This window comes from Neolamprologus brichardi, chromosome 12, assembly GCF_056152115.1.
Source record: "Neolamprologus brichardi isolate AB-2024 chromosome 12, ASM5615211v1, whole genome shotgun sequence".
Lineage (NCBI taxonomy): Eukaryota > Metazoa > Chordata > Actinopteri > Cichliformes > Cichlidae > Neolamprologus > Neolamprologus brichardi.
This window is the reverse complement of record NC_142115.1, coordinates 17,602,856-17,622,017: the sequence shown is the minus strand read 5'-3', so window position 1 is coordinate 17,622,017 and position 19,162 is coordinate 17,602,856. Positions and strand designations below refer to the sequence as shown.

Here is a 19,162-nt window from a genome sequence, read left to right as displayed (position 1 = left end):
ATCAAAAAAACAGTAGGTATGCAGCCTCAGCGCTTATCCAGACAAAAAATATTTCAGCCCTCCCACTCCAACCAAATGTTTGTGATGATCAAGTCACACTGTGTTGCAGTCCATTAGCAGTGTGTTTAACCCAGAAAATGTACATTCTTGCAGCACTGCAAAGCAAAATAAGGTCCCTACTTTTTTCACTGAGAGAAAAGCTACGTGTCTAAAAGGGATTTGAGAGAGGCAGTTTATTCTTTACCTGGAGACATGGCCTTCATATCTTTGGGAAACTTGCGGCAGATGCTGTTATAATTAGTACAGATGTGATGGAGACACCAAGCTGATAGCTGCTTTGCGTTGTGGAACTGCAAAAAGAGAAGCAGAGAAGAAATGAGGAGTTACAGAGCTGAAAAAAATAGCATCACTATAAAAATATGGATTCCTCCTTTAGCGAAAATGAAAGTAATTCAGCATCATTAATGAATTCTAAATAATTTGTTATTTAAAGGACAGACCTGTGCAAGTTCAAGGTAAGCCAACACCTGCCCATCAATGTCAATTCCTTTCACTGCCAGTCGGAGAAGCTCATCCACAGCGTGCTGCTCTGAAAATGCATAAAAATGGAAACAATCACGTCAGTATTTCCCATTTGCATGCAGCACTTGCACATGGATATCTTTTCTCCCAGTCCTAAATCCTTAGTCTTTAAATCTGCACTAGATGCAAACGGACATTGGCTATACGTAAAAATGTTACAGAGTCACTGATAAAAGGAGCAAAGTGCAAGTGATAAAACACTATCGAACGCACGTTCTGCCACATGAAGTGAGAACATGATATTTAAATGAGAGGACATTCCTTCCTGTGCTCTCAATATGACAGAAAGGATTCCTACCGGTGAGGGCGACGAGACGTGGCAAACAGAGACGGTTGGCCAGGACGATTAGTTCCATGGGCTCCAGACCAGGACAAGGTGTCAGGAGGCCACAGTACAGGAACTCCAGCACCCCTCGCATACAGGCTGTACTGGTGTTAGGGATGGAGACCTGGAAATTTATCATATAAAGGGTAAACATATCAAAAACAAGACACGAGATATAAAAAATGCATTGCAGACATTCATTTTCATTAGATATATGCTCACATGAGTAATCCTTATGTCAAAAAACACTGCATATTTGTATGTGTCTTCTGCACTTACATTTTTTGTGTTACGACAAAAAAACATGTTGGCAAATTCTGACATGTGGATTGTAATGTTTAGTAAAGGGTAAGGTTTCAGTAATACCAATGAAAGCAGCGCTGTAGGTATCTGGGAGTAAAGGGCAGAGGACATACTGTTCGCATTCCCTTTGATCTTGGCTCAGATGAGGGCTCTATCTGGCTCGTGATGTAAGCAACAGGGCTAAATCCAGATAAACTCCACATACATGCAACCGTGCAATGTGGTGCACAGGGACAACACAAACCTAGCCTCAATGTGCAGACTAAGACACTGACACAGATGAGACAGACTGTGGCAGCGTTCGTCAAAGAGATATACTATGTAGTTCATCTCATTTAGCCACACTCTGTTCTAATGATAAAATAATCTATGACATTTTATCTACTAACTGTTATCAACAAGTTAAGCTAATAATGAGAAAAAATAGCACTCCAGATTCTCACACTTAAAAAGCAGCCTAAAAAACAAGATACTTTAGGCTAATGCTTATAGTTGGGATATGGAGTCTTTTTCTTAAGCTAATTCTTAAGTAAAATGTTCAGCCATATTGGCACTGATGCTGCCATAACATCACTTAGACCTGACCATGCTCCTTCTCCACCACTTTTGGGTGGTAAACAAACACATAAAAGCAAAACATCTTAATTATTGCAAGGCTATAACCAAATCCACAAACTAGATGACCGTCTAAGCCTGGGAAGGACAGGAGGAAGGATTATGAGAGTGATAACCTGACCTCTTCAGGAGCACTCTGCCTCAGTGTACCCACTGAGGCACTCACCACCCTTCACTCCTATAGCCAATTAGGAGAATGTCAGCTTAGTGTGACCTGTCGTTATGATAAAAAAAGACACAACGTAGAGCTATGGGTGGCCTCCCTGCTGGATCAGGAAGAATTAATAGATGGACAAAGTCACAGGTTCCGAAAATGTATGAGTGCGATCTGTCGGCTCTACTCTTGCCATCATAACTGTTCATTTGTAAGTTTAGTGAAATTTGCAATTACTTGCAAAGCTGCAATGACTAAAAATAAAAGTGCAAATGAGACATTCAGGCATAATTTCAACCCTATTCTTCCTGTTATATACAAAAAGGTAGTCAGGAAAAAACAGCGTGCAGCATAACCATCACCATAAATGTGACAGAAAAGGGTTAAAAGGGAGAATTTTTTTTCTCACAGTTAAAAAAAAAGGAGTCTATGCTGGTATTTTCTCTTTTTAAATAAGTATGACAGAGCTGCAGAGGCTCTCACACTTGATAGACTAGTCTTTTCTCAACATGTAATACTCCACCAGGATACACACTCCCAGGGTGAACACAAAACCACAGACACACACCTAGTAAGTAATCCATGGGTGTACCATGACACAATCAGCGGTCTATCCACAGACACAGCAAACCACAAGAGGTGTCTTTTGACTTGTGCCTTTTGAACAGTACACAATAGAGAAAATTACACCCAGATCACCTTTGAATTCACAAAGAAAAGAAAATCCTTAATGTATGAAATCATTGTACCAATGTTATACCAAAACCAATGCCACAAAAAGTGATGGGGATTTTAAGCACATTTTTTTTGTGAGACTCAACGTAATGCTGCTCTGCACAAGTCAAGAATAGCTGTGCAATCGCAGTGCAGCATGAACACCGAAATGTGTGAGCACAAAAATACAGAGAGGGAAGTGTGCCATGGGCATAAAAATAGAGAAACACATCTCTAATCACACGATGCTCTCCCACTTAGAGTTAGGGATTATTAATTTATATATATTTCACAAATATATAAAATACTTACTTCAAACTAATGTGATGGTAACATGATAAGGCTGTTTATTAGCAATGTATTGCCTGCATAAAATGTATCTAGTAGATGCTAATAAATGTACATTGTGCATTACCTAAGTTTGAAATCAAAAGTAGCTTTTGGATAACGATAATGTATTATCACCAGATTAATCAGATTCTTTCTTGTCATATTCAGATTTTGAAATTCATTTTCATAAAAATATCACATCGTGTTAATACGTATGTCAAATGTGCACAATGTTCAGGACGATGTGAGTAAAGCTAGATCATCTGCTGTTTCAGGGTTGAGCAGTTGTATTGTGTCATGCATTAAAGTTCTGCTTCTATTTAAAGACCAGCGTTTGGGGGTTTTAATAGTGTGGTTTAGCATTCACTTCATATGCGCAGCTCACAGGAAGTAAGACACATTAGAGCATGGTAACTTATGGTCATGTAGCAGGAAGTGCAGCATCCTGGTGAGATAAACAACAGCTTACAAATTAGGAGTAAAAAAACCCATGTATTTAGGATAAAGCAAATCAGCAAGCAAATCAGCAAGCAAATAAAATAAAATAAAACAAAACAAAACAGCTGTTCATAAACAAAATTGCTGACAGCATCATTGTCCGGTCAGTCTTTGAATCTTTGTGTCCAGACCACCTGTCCTCTACGTGTTGCCAGCCTCATGCCATTAACATGAACTGTTTAGAGTAACCATAGACACCAGCAGCCCACCGCCAGCAGCAAACACTGCGTCCCCTCACTGATCCCGATGTCCTGTTTTCACTAGTGACAACAATAGCTGCAATGGTTGTTTTTGCACACAGACTCATGTGGTGTGTTCCAGAAAGAAATCCCATCCATCGGCATGTGCAAACAACAAAAAAAGCAATGTTTTTCTCGACCACAGCTTTATTTTTACCAATTGCTTCAGTTCCAGAAAACTTCCAGAACTTCCAGAGGACTGGGTAACCTAAACCTGCTGACCTTGAGAGTAACCATACCCAGTGGGATCTAGTTCAGCAACACTGTCCGAGGAGTATCAACTCAATGACAGCCTTTAACTTCCTCTCTGGTTATGTCAGACACATCCTGCACCCAGTAACCTCCTGAAGCTAAACCTCGGGTGATTGCATAAAAAGTCTGACTACATTTTACTACCCAGAAAAATTTTATGAGACTTTCCCTGGGGCTCACATAACCAGAGAGGAAGTTAAAGGCTGTCATTGAGTTGATAGAAGATGAGAAGAGTTAGTGCAAAATGTGAGCCTTCAACCTATTGACACAACACCGATACGCTGTGGTTTGCGTCAAACCACAAAAAACAGGAAGTCAGACTCAACAAGTTCACGTCTGTGTCTTTGTATGACTGCATATTTGTTTTTATGTATACAGGCTATAGACATAAATAGCCCACTCTAATATAATCAGCGCAAATCATTACATTGTATGGCAAATAATAATGCTTGTATATGAGTTAGGATAAGCCAAGCAGTACTCATGTGCAGGAAATTTGTGTATACGGAGGTGTGGACGCGTGAATTAGTATGTAGGTCAATTCTCATGAGCCGTACAGAGTTTCAACCACATCTACAAGTAAGTAAAAGGTTTGTGGGGCAATCTGATAGCATGGCTAAGATAGCATAATAAAGCTGGTTTTCAAAAGTTTTTAAAAAATAAAAGAAAGAGAAATATCTAATATAGCTCAAGTGTTCTTTGCATCTCTTTTCTAGAGAGCTTATCCTATTAAAGGTTGTTGGAGCCTATCATACCTGCTACAAATGGGCTTTGGTACACACGTAAATACCCTGTTATTATAAACATAAATTATTTAATATTAGTCATGCTATTAGCCATAAACTGGCATTTACAACATTTCTAATCAAATTCATCTAAAAGGTTTTGGAACATTTCAAAGTGGCCTTAAAAAAGTGTCTTGCTAGTTGTGAGTTACTACTGGGAATTTAGCAGGATTTAGGACACGGACACTCGATCCCTTCTCAAAACTTAAAGGTAACTCCATCCTTGACTTTTTCCCACTTTGTCTGAGCTCACCTCCTCAATGTAACTTTCCATGAAAGAGCCACGGAACATGGCCGCCATCCAGTCGCAGCTGGAGATAAGCAGGGGCTTGTGGCCTGGGAGACAACCATCATCCAGTCGGAACACCACATCTAAAACCGGGGCGGAAAAGAGCGTTCATCTCGTGGTATGCCACAGAAGCCCAAGCTACAGAGGGGGAAAGACGAACAAGGCAGACGCCCAGACACACACACACACAAACACACACACAGACAGACAGGAGGCCAGACAGACACGCACAAAGACACAGGTAGACAGACAGAGAGATAAATTGACAGGGGGACAGAACAGCTTTTGACATAGAGTAAGGGAAGGAGAGTAGATGCAAGGATCACAGAGAAACATCATGTGCAAACAAGAGCTTTGATAGAGGAAATGTTTAAGTGACATGAAAATACACTAGCTTCTCCACTAGGGTTCTTAACATGCAACATGTTAAACTACACCTGTCTTTAATTGAACATTTAATAAGTCATGGGACCATTTCTGCAATTTTTAGATTATTGAAAACTTAGATCCACTAATGTTAATAACAAACACGACACAAACAGTATAGAAAGTAATGAAATTGAGCAAGGGGTTTTTTTGTCAGAACTGTCAGATGTTCACCATTAGCTGGAAACACTGTGGCAACATGCATACACAACAGCGCAGGAGGGAGGGATGACGACAACACAACACAAATACAGGATACACATAACACCGAACACAAGAGAATGTGAAGCAACAGTCAGTCATCAAAATGTTTTGACTGTGACTTTGAAAAACATATGAATGCATTTTGCATAGCAAGTACTACATGGAAAGGGAATGACCAAATGTAACACAGGGTGTACATTTTCGGAGAGTGAAAGAGAGTGCTGTTTCCTGTCTTCGTCACATGGTCTCCTCAACAACCTCTCGTAACCCTCATTCGCTTCTCTTCCCCACACAGACACACATATACCCAAGCACAGACAGACACAAAAACACATACTGATGCATATATGGAAAGCATATACAGTACAAAAAGACCAGTGTTACTGAAAGCATCAAGCCAGTGAGCGGATGGCATTGTGGTTTACCAGCAAATGTCCCCTTATTGAGACACTCCTTGATGCGGTTGGCTCTGCGGACATGGAAGGCCTTGGTGATCTCCTGGTTCATGAAGCTTTCTCTGTTCAAAACATTGGCCACCATCATTCGCAGGTCAAACACCTCAAGTAGCTCCGCGATGGTGGCGACCTGCATCAGATCTCCTCGACCCTCATCCAAACTGCCGGTGTATAGGTACTGAAGCACGGCCTAGAACAAAAACCAAACAGAGAGGTCAAATATACAGAGCTTTGGAAAGATGAAATCTTTGTTTGTTTGTTTGCTTCTTTTGACATACTAAGGCTTTAGACTAAAATAATGGTGCAGAATATCTCACATATTCCGATCAATAAAATTATTTTCTCAGTAACAGTGTTTTAACTTCATCACCTTGAATGGCTCCTCCTGTATAAGTGCATCCATGGCTACCACAGTCATGAGTCGTGGGTGTCCAGTCACGGGATCATCTATGTGCTCCAAACAAACACTCAAGAACCCCCTTCCCCATCCTGAAAGTGCTCGCCCGGTCCCTAGTGCTCCCAGGGAGTACTGGGCTCGAGAAGGAAGTGCATTATCACTCTGGGAAGTCCTCAAAGAGCCCTGCTGGCGCAGCTGGGGTTGATTCAGGCCTCTCACTCCTCCGTCAACCCCATCTTTATCAATATCTAGGCTCTTAGTACGTCCAGCTTGCTCCTTGGCTCCTCTCCGGCTCTGCTCGTCTTCCTCCCCGCTCTCCGATTTTTCCTTGCTCTCCTGTTCCTCCCCCCATGGCCCGGTACACGATCCACCGAGATCAAGGGTGAAGAGGTCATAGAACTTGGAGCAGGATGTAGCCAGATAGACTTTGTGTGCAAAAACTCGAGTAGTGCCACCTTGCAGAAGGAAAAGAACATCCGCACACAGTGGCTGACAGAAAAGGGAGTCGGGGCCCTCGCCGTCTGTTAGAGGCGGGTCTGGGATGCCCACTATGGGGCGTGGTGGCCGAGGAGGCAGGAATGGCGCCTGGAGGAGGGGCCTCTGGACCTTCTTCAGGTGCGACTTCCAGAACTGCAGATGTCGACGGGAGATAAGGGCAGCACGGATTGCATTGTCAAAAACATCTTTGACACCAAACTGGGCAACGATGCTGGTCTCGTAGTAGGGAATACCAAGTTCTTTTGCCACCTCGTGGCCTCTCTCTGGAGGAAGGATATCTGTAGGTTTGATGGGTCTGTGAGTGAGAAAGACATAACAATCATAATGATGACAGCAGTCAGATAAAAAGAACTGCAAGCAATATAATTAGGTGCACAAAACAATGCTATAAGAAAGCTGTATTCATCTCAGTGCTAGTTTTAAGAACAGCTTACATGATGTCACTGATGACATCAGTGCAAGCCAATCTTTTTCAAAAGAGCAGAAAATTGACCGTTTTAGCCGTTTTAACTTTTCTTCACAACACAAAGCAAAAACGCATTAAAATTGCCTCATTTATGGTGATTTAGTTCCTGCTGCTGATTAACCAGGCATGCACATCACATGCACATCTCACTGAAGCCACAGGGTCAAGGTTCCCTCTAAACCCGTCTGTTAATGCCTAATGTAAAATGCAACTCACTTGGCTAGCGGTCGGCGCGCACGGTTAACAGCATCCAGGTCGGCGTAGCGCAGATCCAGCTGGCAACCAACCAGGATGATGGGCGTCCGGGGACAGAAGTGCTTGATCTCCGGGAACCACATGGTGCGGACGTGGCGCAGGGAATTGGGATTAGCCAGAGAGAAGCAAAGCACCACTACATCAGACCTAAAAGGGTGGAGAGAGCAGGGGTGAAAAGAATATCAGTGATCTCTCAAAAGGCAGAAAGAGAGGAGGGCTGATTTGTTATGTCATGAGCAGAAGATGCCAGTCATCAGAAGACATGTGGTCTTTGATGGCATCAAGGGGACAGAGATAAAAAAAAAAAAGGGAAATGAAAAGGATCGGTGCTGATTCAACGGACGTCTTGTCAAGTTTATGCTTAAAACATACATGTGTGGATGAAGCTTTTTTGAGCTGCTGCAAGGCACTGCAGGAACATGGACGGTGCCAGTGAGAAAGCTGGGGTCAGAAGACGTGTGTGCGCGGGTGGGTCTGTGTGTCTGTGATTCTGGGCCTCTGGGCTGGTGATTTGTCTGGCCTGTCCCTCTCTCTCGCTCCCTCTCTCCCGCTCTCTCTTACGTAAATCTCCATAAGCCCTTCAAGGCTACATGGACAACAAAGAGAAAGCTAAGAATAGATCAGAATACACACACACACACACACATGCATACATGGAATTTCATTTTCCCATTTTCTAATGTGTTTGAGCAGGCAGACGGCAGCACTTACAGCTGTTCTCCAGAGTTGAAATTTCTGTGACATGTTGGTGCAGGCATTTCTCTTTCTAGGTAATGTTTGACTGAGCTTCGTGCCAGCGGGATGGATCATTTAGTGCCTGTGCAATGCTGACGAGGCAAAAATGCTCAATCGCTAAATGATCTGCTCCTCACAACAGCGCAACAACACAGGACTTCTGATCCCAGCAGCACAAGACTACTAAAGACTTATGTAATTTGTGCACTAGATTAAGCATCGCTGATAACTTGAAGATAATTAAATATACATATGTTCCAGTTTTTGTCAGGCACACATTGTTCATCAGACAGTGGGAGAAAAGCCCATTAATGAACCTGAGAGGATCATTAAATGCCACTTAAACTTGTCTATTTCCTTTGGCAAAATACCTTTGCTCCAGAAAATATGACCCACTTTAATGAGCACACAAAGGCAGCACTGTAAGAAATCAAAATATACTCTGACTACTTGACTAAAACGTGAAAATCTTTTAACAGGAAGCATCCTTGAAGAAGAGGGACAAACAGCTTGATTTGCAAGTAACACACAAAGGCAGCTAACCTGACGTCCCCTCTTCTTTAAAGGAAATGAAACCGAACTGCACTAAATCAACTGTGACATTTTCGGCAGTGCAGACACGGGTTCCATAGTCCTCTTTACTTTCACTACATAATCTCTGAAAAGCTTCTACTGGCAAGGATGTAATATACAATACTGAAGTATTACATCACTGCTCATGCTCTCTCTCTCTCATACACACACACAGGAACTCCCATTTGCACTTTGCACAAGGATCATTGCCACGGCTTAGGCTATTTGAGGTCATGTTATGTGTACATGCATCGGATCTCGTGATTTGTTTGTATGTTTTTCCATTTAAGATCTAGGTCTTGCTGCGTGGTCAACTTCACTAAAGCAAGTGGCACCATATAAATGCAAACTGCAAAGTCGTTCATAACAAGTTGTAGTGTCTTCGTTAATGCTGTTGCTGGACTGACAGGCAATCCTATTAACACTACAAACATAATGTAGATTATGTAACTAATCTAGAATATAAAAATTGTCAGTACATAATAGCTTATGATACATTCAAATATAAATGCATAAAAATGTGTTTTCTTTTTGGACACGTGATATATGGACCAACAGGTCATCCTTTATATGGAGTATATTTTTCTCCTATCTGCATTTTGTGAAGACCTGCCCCAGTCTGCCTCTAAATATACAAACAAAGTGGATTTGTATCACACTGGCAAATCATGCTGGAAATGCTTCAATTTATAACTTTTTGTTTTTTTAAATTTCTGAATCTCTGCTGAATGAAAAACTTTTTAACTTGACCTATTTTCACTCTGTGTTTATTTTCCCAAACTGAGTGTTCCTCTTCTAACAAGCCATGTGACAATCTGGGTATCATTTGACAATGTGATGTTTTGAGTTTTGATATCAACAAAAGGCTGGGTTAGGAGGTAGCAAAGTGTCAAGGGCACCACGGAGCCTTATGATGTAAATTCAGTTAAGGTAATGAGAGAGGAGGGAGGGGTGAGGTGAATCAGAGGAGCCTGAGGACAGGATGGAGAATAAAGCGCGGCTCAGATGAATGGAATGGGAGGGAAGGAGGAGGAGTGGGAGGGGAGCCAGTGACACCGGGCACAGAAAAAACAGCTGAGCTGGCGTTGTGTTTTTATCAGCTGACTGCAGGCTGACAAAGCATACAGGGTATGCAGACAGACACATGCACACACGCACGCACACACCAAAACATATACAAATAGAGGCATATCAATGTGCACATGTACAGACACTTTGGCCTAATTTGTATCATAGCAGCAAAACAAGAACAAAATGAACGAATGAACTACATGCTACTTGACAATAAACACACACGTAACCTCTCACTCAAACACACCTGACACAGGGGCAAGGTGACCTGGTACACAAAGTGCATACACCAGCCTAATCAGTGTGATCCCAGTGTTTTTTTTAATTAAATTACACTAAATTGCAAAACAGATCTAAAACAAATTCACATTTTCTGGCTTTTTCTTATTTAATGGTTCAGGTTTGAAAGCGTAAACCATCTGAATCTGGCCTGAGCCATTCTAAAATAAGACAACTCGCCAAAGAATATCTTAAGGAAACTTTATTTTAACAAAACGAAGGCTAATGACCGCAGTGACTCGGCACTTCTGTTTAACTTACCTTACGTATGACTGAGGGAGGGATCTGTGTTTGTTTGCTTTTCTTAAGGATCTTTTTTAAGGATCCACCCATTGTTGGTAAAACATACAGCAGAGTGCAATATAGAGCACAGTAGCCTTTTTAAGCATGGTTAAAATGTATCCTTTCTTTTTTTTTTTATTGTTCAGTTTGATGTCACTGGCCAACTTTTGCTCGGTGTGAATCGAATTTCTATCTGCTGAATTTTGCTTTGGCAATAAGTGCTTTTGCATTTCATGCCAATGAAGCAGCTTTGATAGAGGCACGGGAAATAAGAGGATATAGCGATGATCCAATCACGTCTGAGGGAGGAGGGATGTAACAGCTTGAGAGCAGAGTTCAACTAAAAAAGCATGGCAGCTGGATTACACAAAAAGCAACTTTTGGGTGAGGGAAAGTTACACTGACATGTTTCTGTGGGTGTAATAGATTGGTTGCATTCTGCTGAAGAAGCCAACAATGAATTTGGTGATATGTTAGCCCACGTAAATTGTGTTAATGCCTTACAAACTACACAGCCAACACAAAGCAATTTCTTGGCAGCGCCAATTAAAATGGGAAACTAGAACAACACGCTTAAAGATAGTTAACCTTGTGGTCAGCCAACAAATGGTGTTACTGGGTCAGTAATGAAGTTGGGGAAAGCGGATAGCTTCGAACTGTGTTTGTGTGTATGTGTGTGCGTGTGTGTGTGGGGGTTTTTTTCACTGAGTGTATCTGCTCACCTGCCATAGGCAAAACGTCTGTCTTTGTGATGATCCCCGAATGTGTCCCATAACCTCAGGGACACACTGACTTCATCCACTACATCACGAGATCTCTCTAACACCTGCAACACAGACAAATCAGGTCAAAAGCTCTTAACTTTATTCTGAGATGTTTCGAAGGATTGTTTAAGCACTCTGCTAATTCAAAACTAAGCACAACAATGCCAAGTGGCCTGCACAACATTTTCAGTGTTGATAATGCATTACTTACTTTTTATACATATGTGTAACTACTATAGCCTGTGTTTCGGCCTCTGTACAATGCCCAGAACTGTACCCATGTCTGTCTATGCAGCTCTTTCTGAACTGTGTTTGACTCTGTGTGCATGTACCCACCTCCTGGCATACACGGTACTGGTCGATGGCCCAGACGGTTGGCACGTGGGTGGCAAGCAGCTGATACTGTGTGAGGGTGGCATTGCAGGCCCGGGCACAGATTAGCCTGGTCTTGCCTACTGCATTATCCCCTACCACCACACATTTAATGGTTTCCACATTGGGCCGCTCATAGTCTGTGTCTATATCCATGGAGAGGGCCCTGGAAAACACGAGAGAAGAGAGAATCAAAATGAGAAGTGGTTAATTCAACAGTCATGAAAAACAAAAATAAAACAGCATTTGATAAAGAACCACAGGAAGAATGACACTGCATTTTGACACTGACAACAACAGGCATCAGGCAAAGTAGCCGCTAACTGTCGCCCAGCCTAGGGGAGCTTTGTTAAGGATCTAAGCCCCCATAGCTGTGCTGCCCAGTGTATTCAGGCTTCTGCCAAACCCCTCAACAGAACACATGGTTCACAGGCTGAGCAAAAGAAGGACCACAGAGCTATTTCTGTAACAGCACAGAGAGAGAAACAGAGAGAAGGGGGAGGAGGTGGATGGACAGAGGAAGGAGAACGAGACTTCCCTGGAGTTTACTGTTCTTTTCTCCCCCTTTCTGCACCTCTTTTGAATCACTCAGAGCATTTTCATTTTAGAGGAAACCTAATGCGAGATGATGAAAGCATTTTTGGTCTTTCATGCATCATCATTCGTCTTCTCTTGGCATCAAAGATATTCAGTATAAATTAGATAAAAGGGTTAAAGAAAAAAACAACAACAACAATGTGGCAGCCATGTATGGCCACCTGTCACCTCTGTACTTAACCTTGGTGCAAAACGGAAGTACTGCACAGGTCAGCTGACTTCTTCTTTTAAAACCAAACATCACTCTGAAAAGCTTACCAAAATCCCCTTTCCATAAACTGCTTACAAACATTTCTGACATGTCAACACACATGTTAATACCCATTTTAAAACTTTCCTGGAGAAATCTGTGCTATTACAAAACCGACACCACTGCCACCCCACACCACAGACTCAGTTCAGTCTGTAGCCAGCTAATCAGTCCATTCGGGGTTGCGACTTATTCAAAACCCAAACCAAGGCCCCCTTAAATAGAGCATCTGAAACATTTATAAAGGCTCTGGTTTGTTATTCCAATGACGTGGATGCCAGTGCAACACTTCAGTCCAGCAGTGACAGACACCAGCAGCTAAAAATGGCATCTATTCATCAGACACATGAGCCACGTGTGTGCCCTGCTATTCGACCATGAGCTGCTCTCAGTGTAGCCATACACCTTCACTTCATCTATATCACCGTTGCTTTATTTCCCTCGAGACCTAAGACATCGATTTTCTTTGTCAACAACAACAAAAAAGGCTTGACTTTTTCCAATTTCCTGTCAGAAGGGGGTCCCGTTTACGTCAGCCAGGAAGTACAGAACAGAGATTCTTTTGTTTACCTGAGCTGTCAAAGAAGCAGCTTCCTGAACGCTCCATGTGGATTTATGACTTTCAGAGTTAAAAATATCCTTTTCCCTTGCCACCTTAGCTGTCACACCTTCAGACGCACGTACAACAGGTAGAGGAGAGAGATAGAGAAAGCAATAAAAAGATAGCGCAACCTGGCAGTTACCTAACAGCTTTGTGGCTAATGGTGATGGCAGCAGGCTTCTTAGTGCTGTTTTTAGAAAACTAAACAAGGATAAAGGGCCAACTGTGAATCCTGACTTATTACAAGTGGTTGTGAGCGATATCTGCCAAAGGACATTTGAATTGAGTGTACCAAAAATGGCGGTGACAAACGGGGGATCCAGACGTGATGTACAGTACTGTTAAATCCTCTCTGTTTCCAATGAAACAGTGGATAGCCAGAAAAGAATGGCAAGATAGAAAAAGCCAGGGAGGGGATTATTAGTATTAGAGAGAACGAGAGGCACTGTCAGCCCAGCATTAGAACCAGAAATTAATGCTACAGGGATCAAAAGGATGGGACCGGCAATAACCAAGGCTTTTCGGGAGAACAAATCACAAATTTTCCTGCTGATGCTTTGATATGTGTGAATATGTGTGATTCCGTAAAAAAGGAAAGAAAGTTAAATACAAGGGAGATATCAGAGTACGGTGTTAAATCCTTTACTACTGGCCTGCAGGACTATGTAAGTCAGTGTGTGTGTGTGCACGAGAGAGTGCGTGCATGTGCATGCAAGCACTGATATAACCAGAAGGCAGCGTTGGTGGTGGCGTGGACAGTTTCTCAGGGGGATCAACAGTACCTGACTCCCAGATATCATCCTCCATCTGAGGATCTTCACCGAGGCCCCAAGCGAGTTCGGTCATGTGTTGGTTAACAAGTGTAACACAACTGTCTACTCATACACCACTGCGCTTGGCAGATACACACCTGCTCACAGGTTTATATTTAAACCTCCTAAGCGTTCCTAGACTCCAACAATTATTTTTAATTGCATGACTGGAGGATGAACGGAAGCCAAAGACTATGGAAGCAGGAGACTTGTGCAGCTCAGAGGAGCGGAAAGTGTAGCTGTAGAGCTCAGGTTTCATTTTTAGTCAGTGAACTATAGTGAACTGTACACAGATGTCTAGACTTCATCTGCTGGCCAGTGTGATTTTTCCATGTTAGCTAGCAAAGGTGTCTAAAAGGACAAAGACAGTTTGCAATGTAAAACAATGAGACAATGAGTCACTGTTTTATTTTTTCGCTACATGTGCATGTTTTTCTGACACTTTTAAGGACATATTGATATTGCGTAGGCATCAGCAGACTGATAGAAACACTGTGACAGGGACTCAAATGCCCACTCAACACACAAACATGACCCTTCTAGTTAATTCTGGAATGTCATGGATTTAGTCAGTGCGTGCACGCGTGCATGTGTGCAAGCCTGCATGCATGCCCAAAGAGACAAGGAAACTCATGCATAATGTGTGTCTTTGTATGGCTTTTCTTTAAGGCCACACAGCCCTTAAAGGAGAAAGATAAACACATCTTGTCATCTTCCTGTTTAGTTTATCTGTACACAAACTCACTGGCTCTTTTCCAAATCCTTCTATTTATCCTTCTGTCTGTGTGGGTTATTTGTTTTATTCCAGCTGTACCCTCTCTAGCATACTTTTGGACCAGCTGACAAACTCCCTCACTTTATTTCCACTCTGCATTTATTCCCTAAATATAATGCTCCAGTTCACAGTTCTTCCATCCTTCTGTTCACTCATTGTCTTCTAGTAACCTTTCTCCATCTCCCTTGTCTCCTCCCACTTTTTCTCCCAACAGCACACTTTCCTCCACCTGTTTTTTCAGCAGTGATCTATCATTCTATGACCTTTTTGGATGTAAGTCAAGGAGCAGTATTAATCAAATATACACCCCGCTCCCCCTCCCCAGTTTCTCTGTTATGTAACACCTATAGTGATCCACTGGCAGCAACCAGTTATCCCAAAACCTTAACACCCCACCCCCCATCTGCCTCTTCTTCCTTGGGGCTAGAATTCACCCCGATGCCAGCGTTGAAGCCGGCTGCCACTGTGCTCTCTTCAACCACTCATGCAAAAAAAAAAAAGAAGTGAAAAAAGAGTGACCCCAAAAACTACCCATTTAATGCATGGGTCAACACTTGGCCACTCACACAGAGCTATGGGGCTTACACTATCACAGGCTTGGCTGCATACACAAAGTGCTCGTGTGTAATTGTCTGCAGAAACTATTCAAACATGTGCAACCATGTAAGCTTCCTTTTAATAACAGTTGTTTTTGTCAAAAGTTTGCTCTCTTGCAAGAAAAAAAAAATGCTTACTCGTTCATTCTTGTGTATGCGTTTTAGGTTTGTGCACTTGCGCATCTGTGTGTGTGAGTTACATTTGTGTGTTTTGTGGGTGTTTGAGACACTGACAGCCACAGGCACAGCTGCCATAGACTGGTTACATAACCTGGTCTGTAGCCTCTGCTAGGCTCCCAGGATGGCTGACAGTAGACCTCAGACTCACTCACAAACTCGCAGAGTCATGCATACACACATGCATGCCTGCACTGTCTTACCCTTTGCAGATGGTACTGGTATTAATGCACGACCCACGGCAGGCGATGCTATGTATGCATCTAGCCTAATGATTTAAAGGCTGTTTGGGAGCCAGCCGCACGCCAGCTTAGTTGAAAAAGCCTCGCTCCTCTCTCTCTCTCTGCTGCAGTAAAGCTTTTTAAACACAGACAGGCCAACCCTTGTGTCTCTGAGTTCTCCTATTCATCCCTGCCAGTCTTCCTTCTACTTTTCTTCATCTATACTTCCCACCACTTCTTTCCTCTCTCATCTATCTTGCTGTCCTTCTTGCTCGTTTTCTTCCAATTTCTAGTTCACACCCTTGTACCTTTCAGTATCCACTCCATATACAGGACACTTTTACATACAGTCTCTCCAAGCATGTCTGTCATTCACGTCTCTCTCATCTCTCATGCTTCGTCACCCATTCTCACAATTTTCTTTTTAAGACTATTCTGATTGAACAAACAGGTAAGCTGGCGATTTAATTGTCATTTTCCACTGATCTTCAAAGTGTCATCTGATGGTTTTGACTTTTAATTGCATAAAGAATCCAAACACTACATACAAAATACACTTGTTATTAGCATAAATCTATTACCTTATCATTGCATACAACTGCATACTGTTTATCTTTAGCCGGCTCATTTGAGACTAATATTTCAAATAAATTGAAACATGACACGTTGTCTTTTTTGTACATGGTTTGTTTTTCTGGAAAAAAACTCACAATGTGATTGTGATTTTTCTATGCACCTGAGACAAAGCAAGTACTGTAACTTTAAAACAAAGGACTTGGTGACCTAGATATTACTACAACTTTACTGATGTAGAGATGGATTAGGTTTGTCTGGGAGAAAATAGTCCAGGCCATTCCTGTGGGAATGCAACTGTGGTTTAAAGCATGATGTAAAGCAGGGGCTCTCAAACTTTTTTGTGGCTAGTGACCCAACCCCAGCTCTCATGAATCATATGCTTAGGACTCTTTGCCATCTTTGAATTCTAAAACTTTTCAACTTAATACTTATGGTGCATGTCACTTGACGTGTCACAATCATATTAAGAGTTTCTATTGACCCAAAGATAATTAGGGTGGGAGGAAAGTAGTCCAGCAGTACTAATCTTGTTTAAAAATGCGACATACTTTATCTTTTCCGCACCAAAGCACTATGTTACATATAAAAGCAAACCATAAAGCATCTGAGCAATTCTAAGCACTATTTACCTCTGTATATCTCCCACTACAGCTTGGTACAGGGATCAGGACATTCAAGCCTGCCATATAATGCTGGCTCATTCTTCCATGTGGGTTTATCAGCGCTGCAGAATGTTATCTGAAAGCTGTTGACACAGTCGAATGTTTGGGCACAGTGCCTAATCAGGACAATAGGTTAAGCCATTTGAGTATACATAACGACAGCCTTGATCTTTGATTCATTACCTACAGTACTGCCATAAGATTTAAGAACAAAATTCTTAATGGCCAACAAAAACACATCTCATTGCCAGTGTGTTAAGGGCGGATGACTGGTAGGACGCTGGTAGAGAGACGCACAGAACAGAAGATCCGATACAGTTGGTGTTTCCACAAATGGCTCAGCCACAGTCACACAGTGAGCATTATTAGACATCACTCGAGGAGGGAAAAAAATGATGCTGGCCAAAAGACAAGGATTGCACAATATCGTGTGCATGCCAAAATGTTTATGCAACTAGATATGATTAATTGCTAATGACTGGAAATGAAAACGAAGTGAGATAAAAAAGAAACTCCCAGAATATCATTTATTTATTTCGAGGTAGGAGTGAGAAGGTTCTTCATCAGACACGTAGCTACCTGCGAAGCACCGTCCCTCAGATGACGTCATGGCCCACACGCTATATATATATATGTGTGTGTGTGTGTGTGTGTGTGCGCGTGTGTGTGTGTGTGTGTGTATATATATATATATATATATATGTGTGTGTGTGTGTGTGTGTGTGTGTGTGTGTGTGTCTACGGTCCTACAAGGTCACATTCATCTTCTCAGGCTGCACGTTATCTTTTGTCCCTGCTTCGATCTGCACGCTGTCCCTGTAAATACCGCGGTGTAGGATCCCTACAGTCATCAATGAAAGAACCTCGTGTGCTGCATCTCCCCGCAGCCATTCATAACCACCTGGCTCATTCATAGTTTCTCATAGAGACCGATTCAACAAATCAGTCAGTCTTGTGTTTTGTCATCAGAGTCTATAAAGATAAAAGGCACGAGTCAATATTCACTGTACTGCTGTCTCTCACATAACGATGTTATAAAAAAGGGCAGGTACAATCCTACATGGCAAATGATGCACTGATAAGTCTGGCGTAATGTGCCAAGCCCAACCGCTTCACTACAACACAGAATCATAATGTCAAAGGAAGAAAAAAAAAGGAAAAAGAAAAAGTAACATAAGTCTGCAGGTGTTTTTTAAATAACCCCGCCTTGTGATATTGTAACATCTCTGTCTGAAATATTACTATAACACGTTGAAATAAAACAGGCTCCGTTATAATTACGATGATGTTACAGAGATGGAAGAGGTGATTGAAACATTATGAACAGAAAACAGCTGTTAATGAATCTCTGGAGTGTAAAAGGGAGGAGGAAAAAAAGATGTTGGGGGCTTTGTGCGGATTGCTTTGTGCACAGCCAGAATCGCAAGAAGAGCATGTGACCGAGTATTCCTGCAGGAGGGGTCCCTACCTTCCGACGGTTCCGGAATTGACCCACATGCCACTCTGCTGGTGGTTTAGCCGGTCACTGAAACCGGACAAAGACGCACGGAGAGGGAAGATGCGATCGCTGCGATCCCGTTGTTTGCCAAAGAGCACAAATAACTGCAGACAGGACCTTTGCCCTATCACATCCTCCTCTTTAGTCTACTTCCCGTCGCTGCCTCCTTAATCCAGCGCCTCACAGAACTCAACAAGAACCAGCTCGCTGCTGCAGACTTAATATAATGCTGTGTTATCTTCAAACTGACACTTTGGAGGATGAAATGCAATCATAACTGGCTGAAAGAGTCTTCTAGTCTGAGCCACCCCCTTTCTGTTGTTGTTTCCCCGGCTGATTTCATCAGAGGCACGCCTCCACGACTGCGCGTCACGACACAAGTCTTCCAACTTCTCCTGTGCTGCGTTCAATATCCGTTGGAAAATTAGACGTTTGCACTCCATCTTTCTGAGGATTTAGACACACAGCTCGATATCCCGCAAACTGACATTTTTGGAAGAAGACTTGAGAATACGGAAGACGTCACTGATGACT

At 42.4% G+C, this 19,162-nt stretch overlaps 2 protein-coding genes across 6 annotated transcripts in view; one reads left to right on the top strand and one right to left on the bottom strand.

Annotated features, from left to right (window-relative positions):
- nol6 (nucleolar protein 6 (RNA-associated)) overlaps positions 1-19,162 on the top strand; it is an 82,294-nt gene that overhangs the window by 10,464 nt on the left and 52,668 nt on the right. The gene's annotated exons all lie outside the window — the stretch shown is intronic.
- The window catches only part of rhobtb4 (Rho related BTB domain containing 4), a 39,059-nt gene that overhangs the window by 5,718 nt on the left and 14,179 nt on the right, over positions 1-19,162 (bottom strand). For 3 of the 5 annotated variants that reach the window (XM_006784105.3, XM_006784104.3, XM_006784103.3), the window contains exons 3-11: positions 11,828-12,029; positions 11,450-11,553; positions 7,749-7,934; positions 6,542-7,361; positions 6,142-6,361; positions 5,051-5,169; positions 881-1,031; positions 501-589; positions 245-350 (exon numbers count right to left, since the gene is read on the bottom strand). In XM_006784105.3, the coding sequence (XP_006784168.1) occupies positions 245-350; positions 501-589; positions 881-1,031; positions 5,051-5,169; positions 6,142-6,361; positions 6,542-7,361; positions 7,749-7,934; positions 11,450-11,553; positions 11,828-12,019 (1,987 nt within the window). In that variant the 5' untranslated portion in view covers positions 12,020-12,029. Of the gene's footprint in view, positions 1-244; positions 351-500; positions 590-880; positions 1,032-5,050; positions 5,170-6,141; positions 6,362-6,541; positions 7,362-7,748; positions 7,935-11,449; positions 11,554-11,827; positions 12,030-12,155; positions 12,211-18,598; positions 19,094-19,162 lie in introns of those variants that run through there. The other 2 variants (XM_006784102.3, XM_006784106.3) reach the window with 2 other exon arrangements.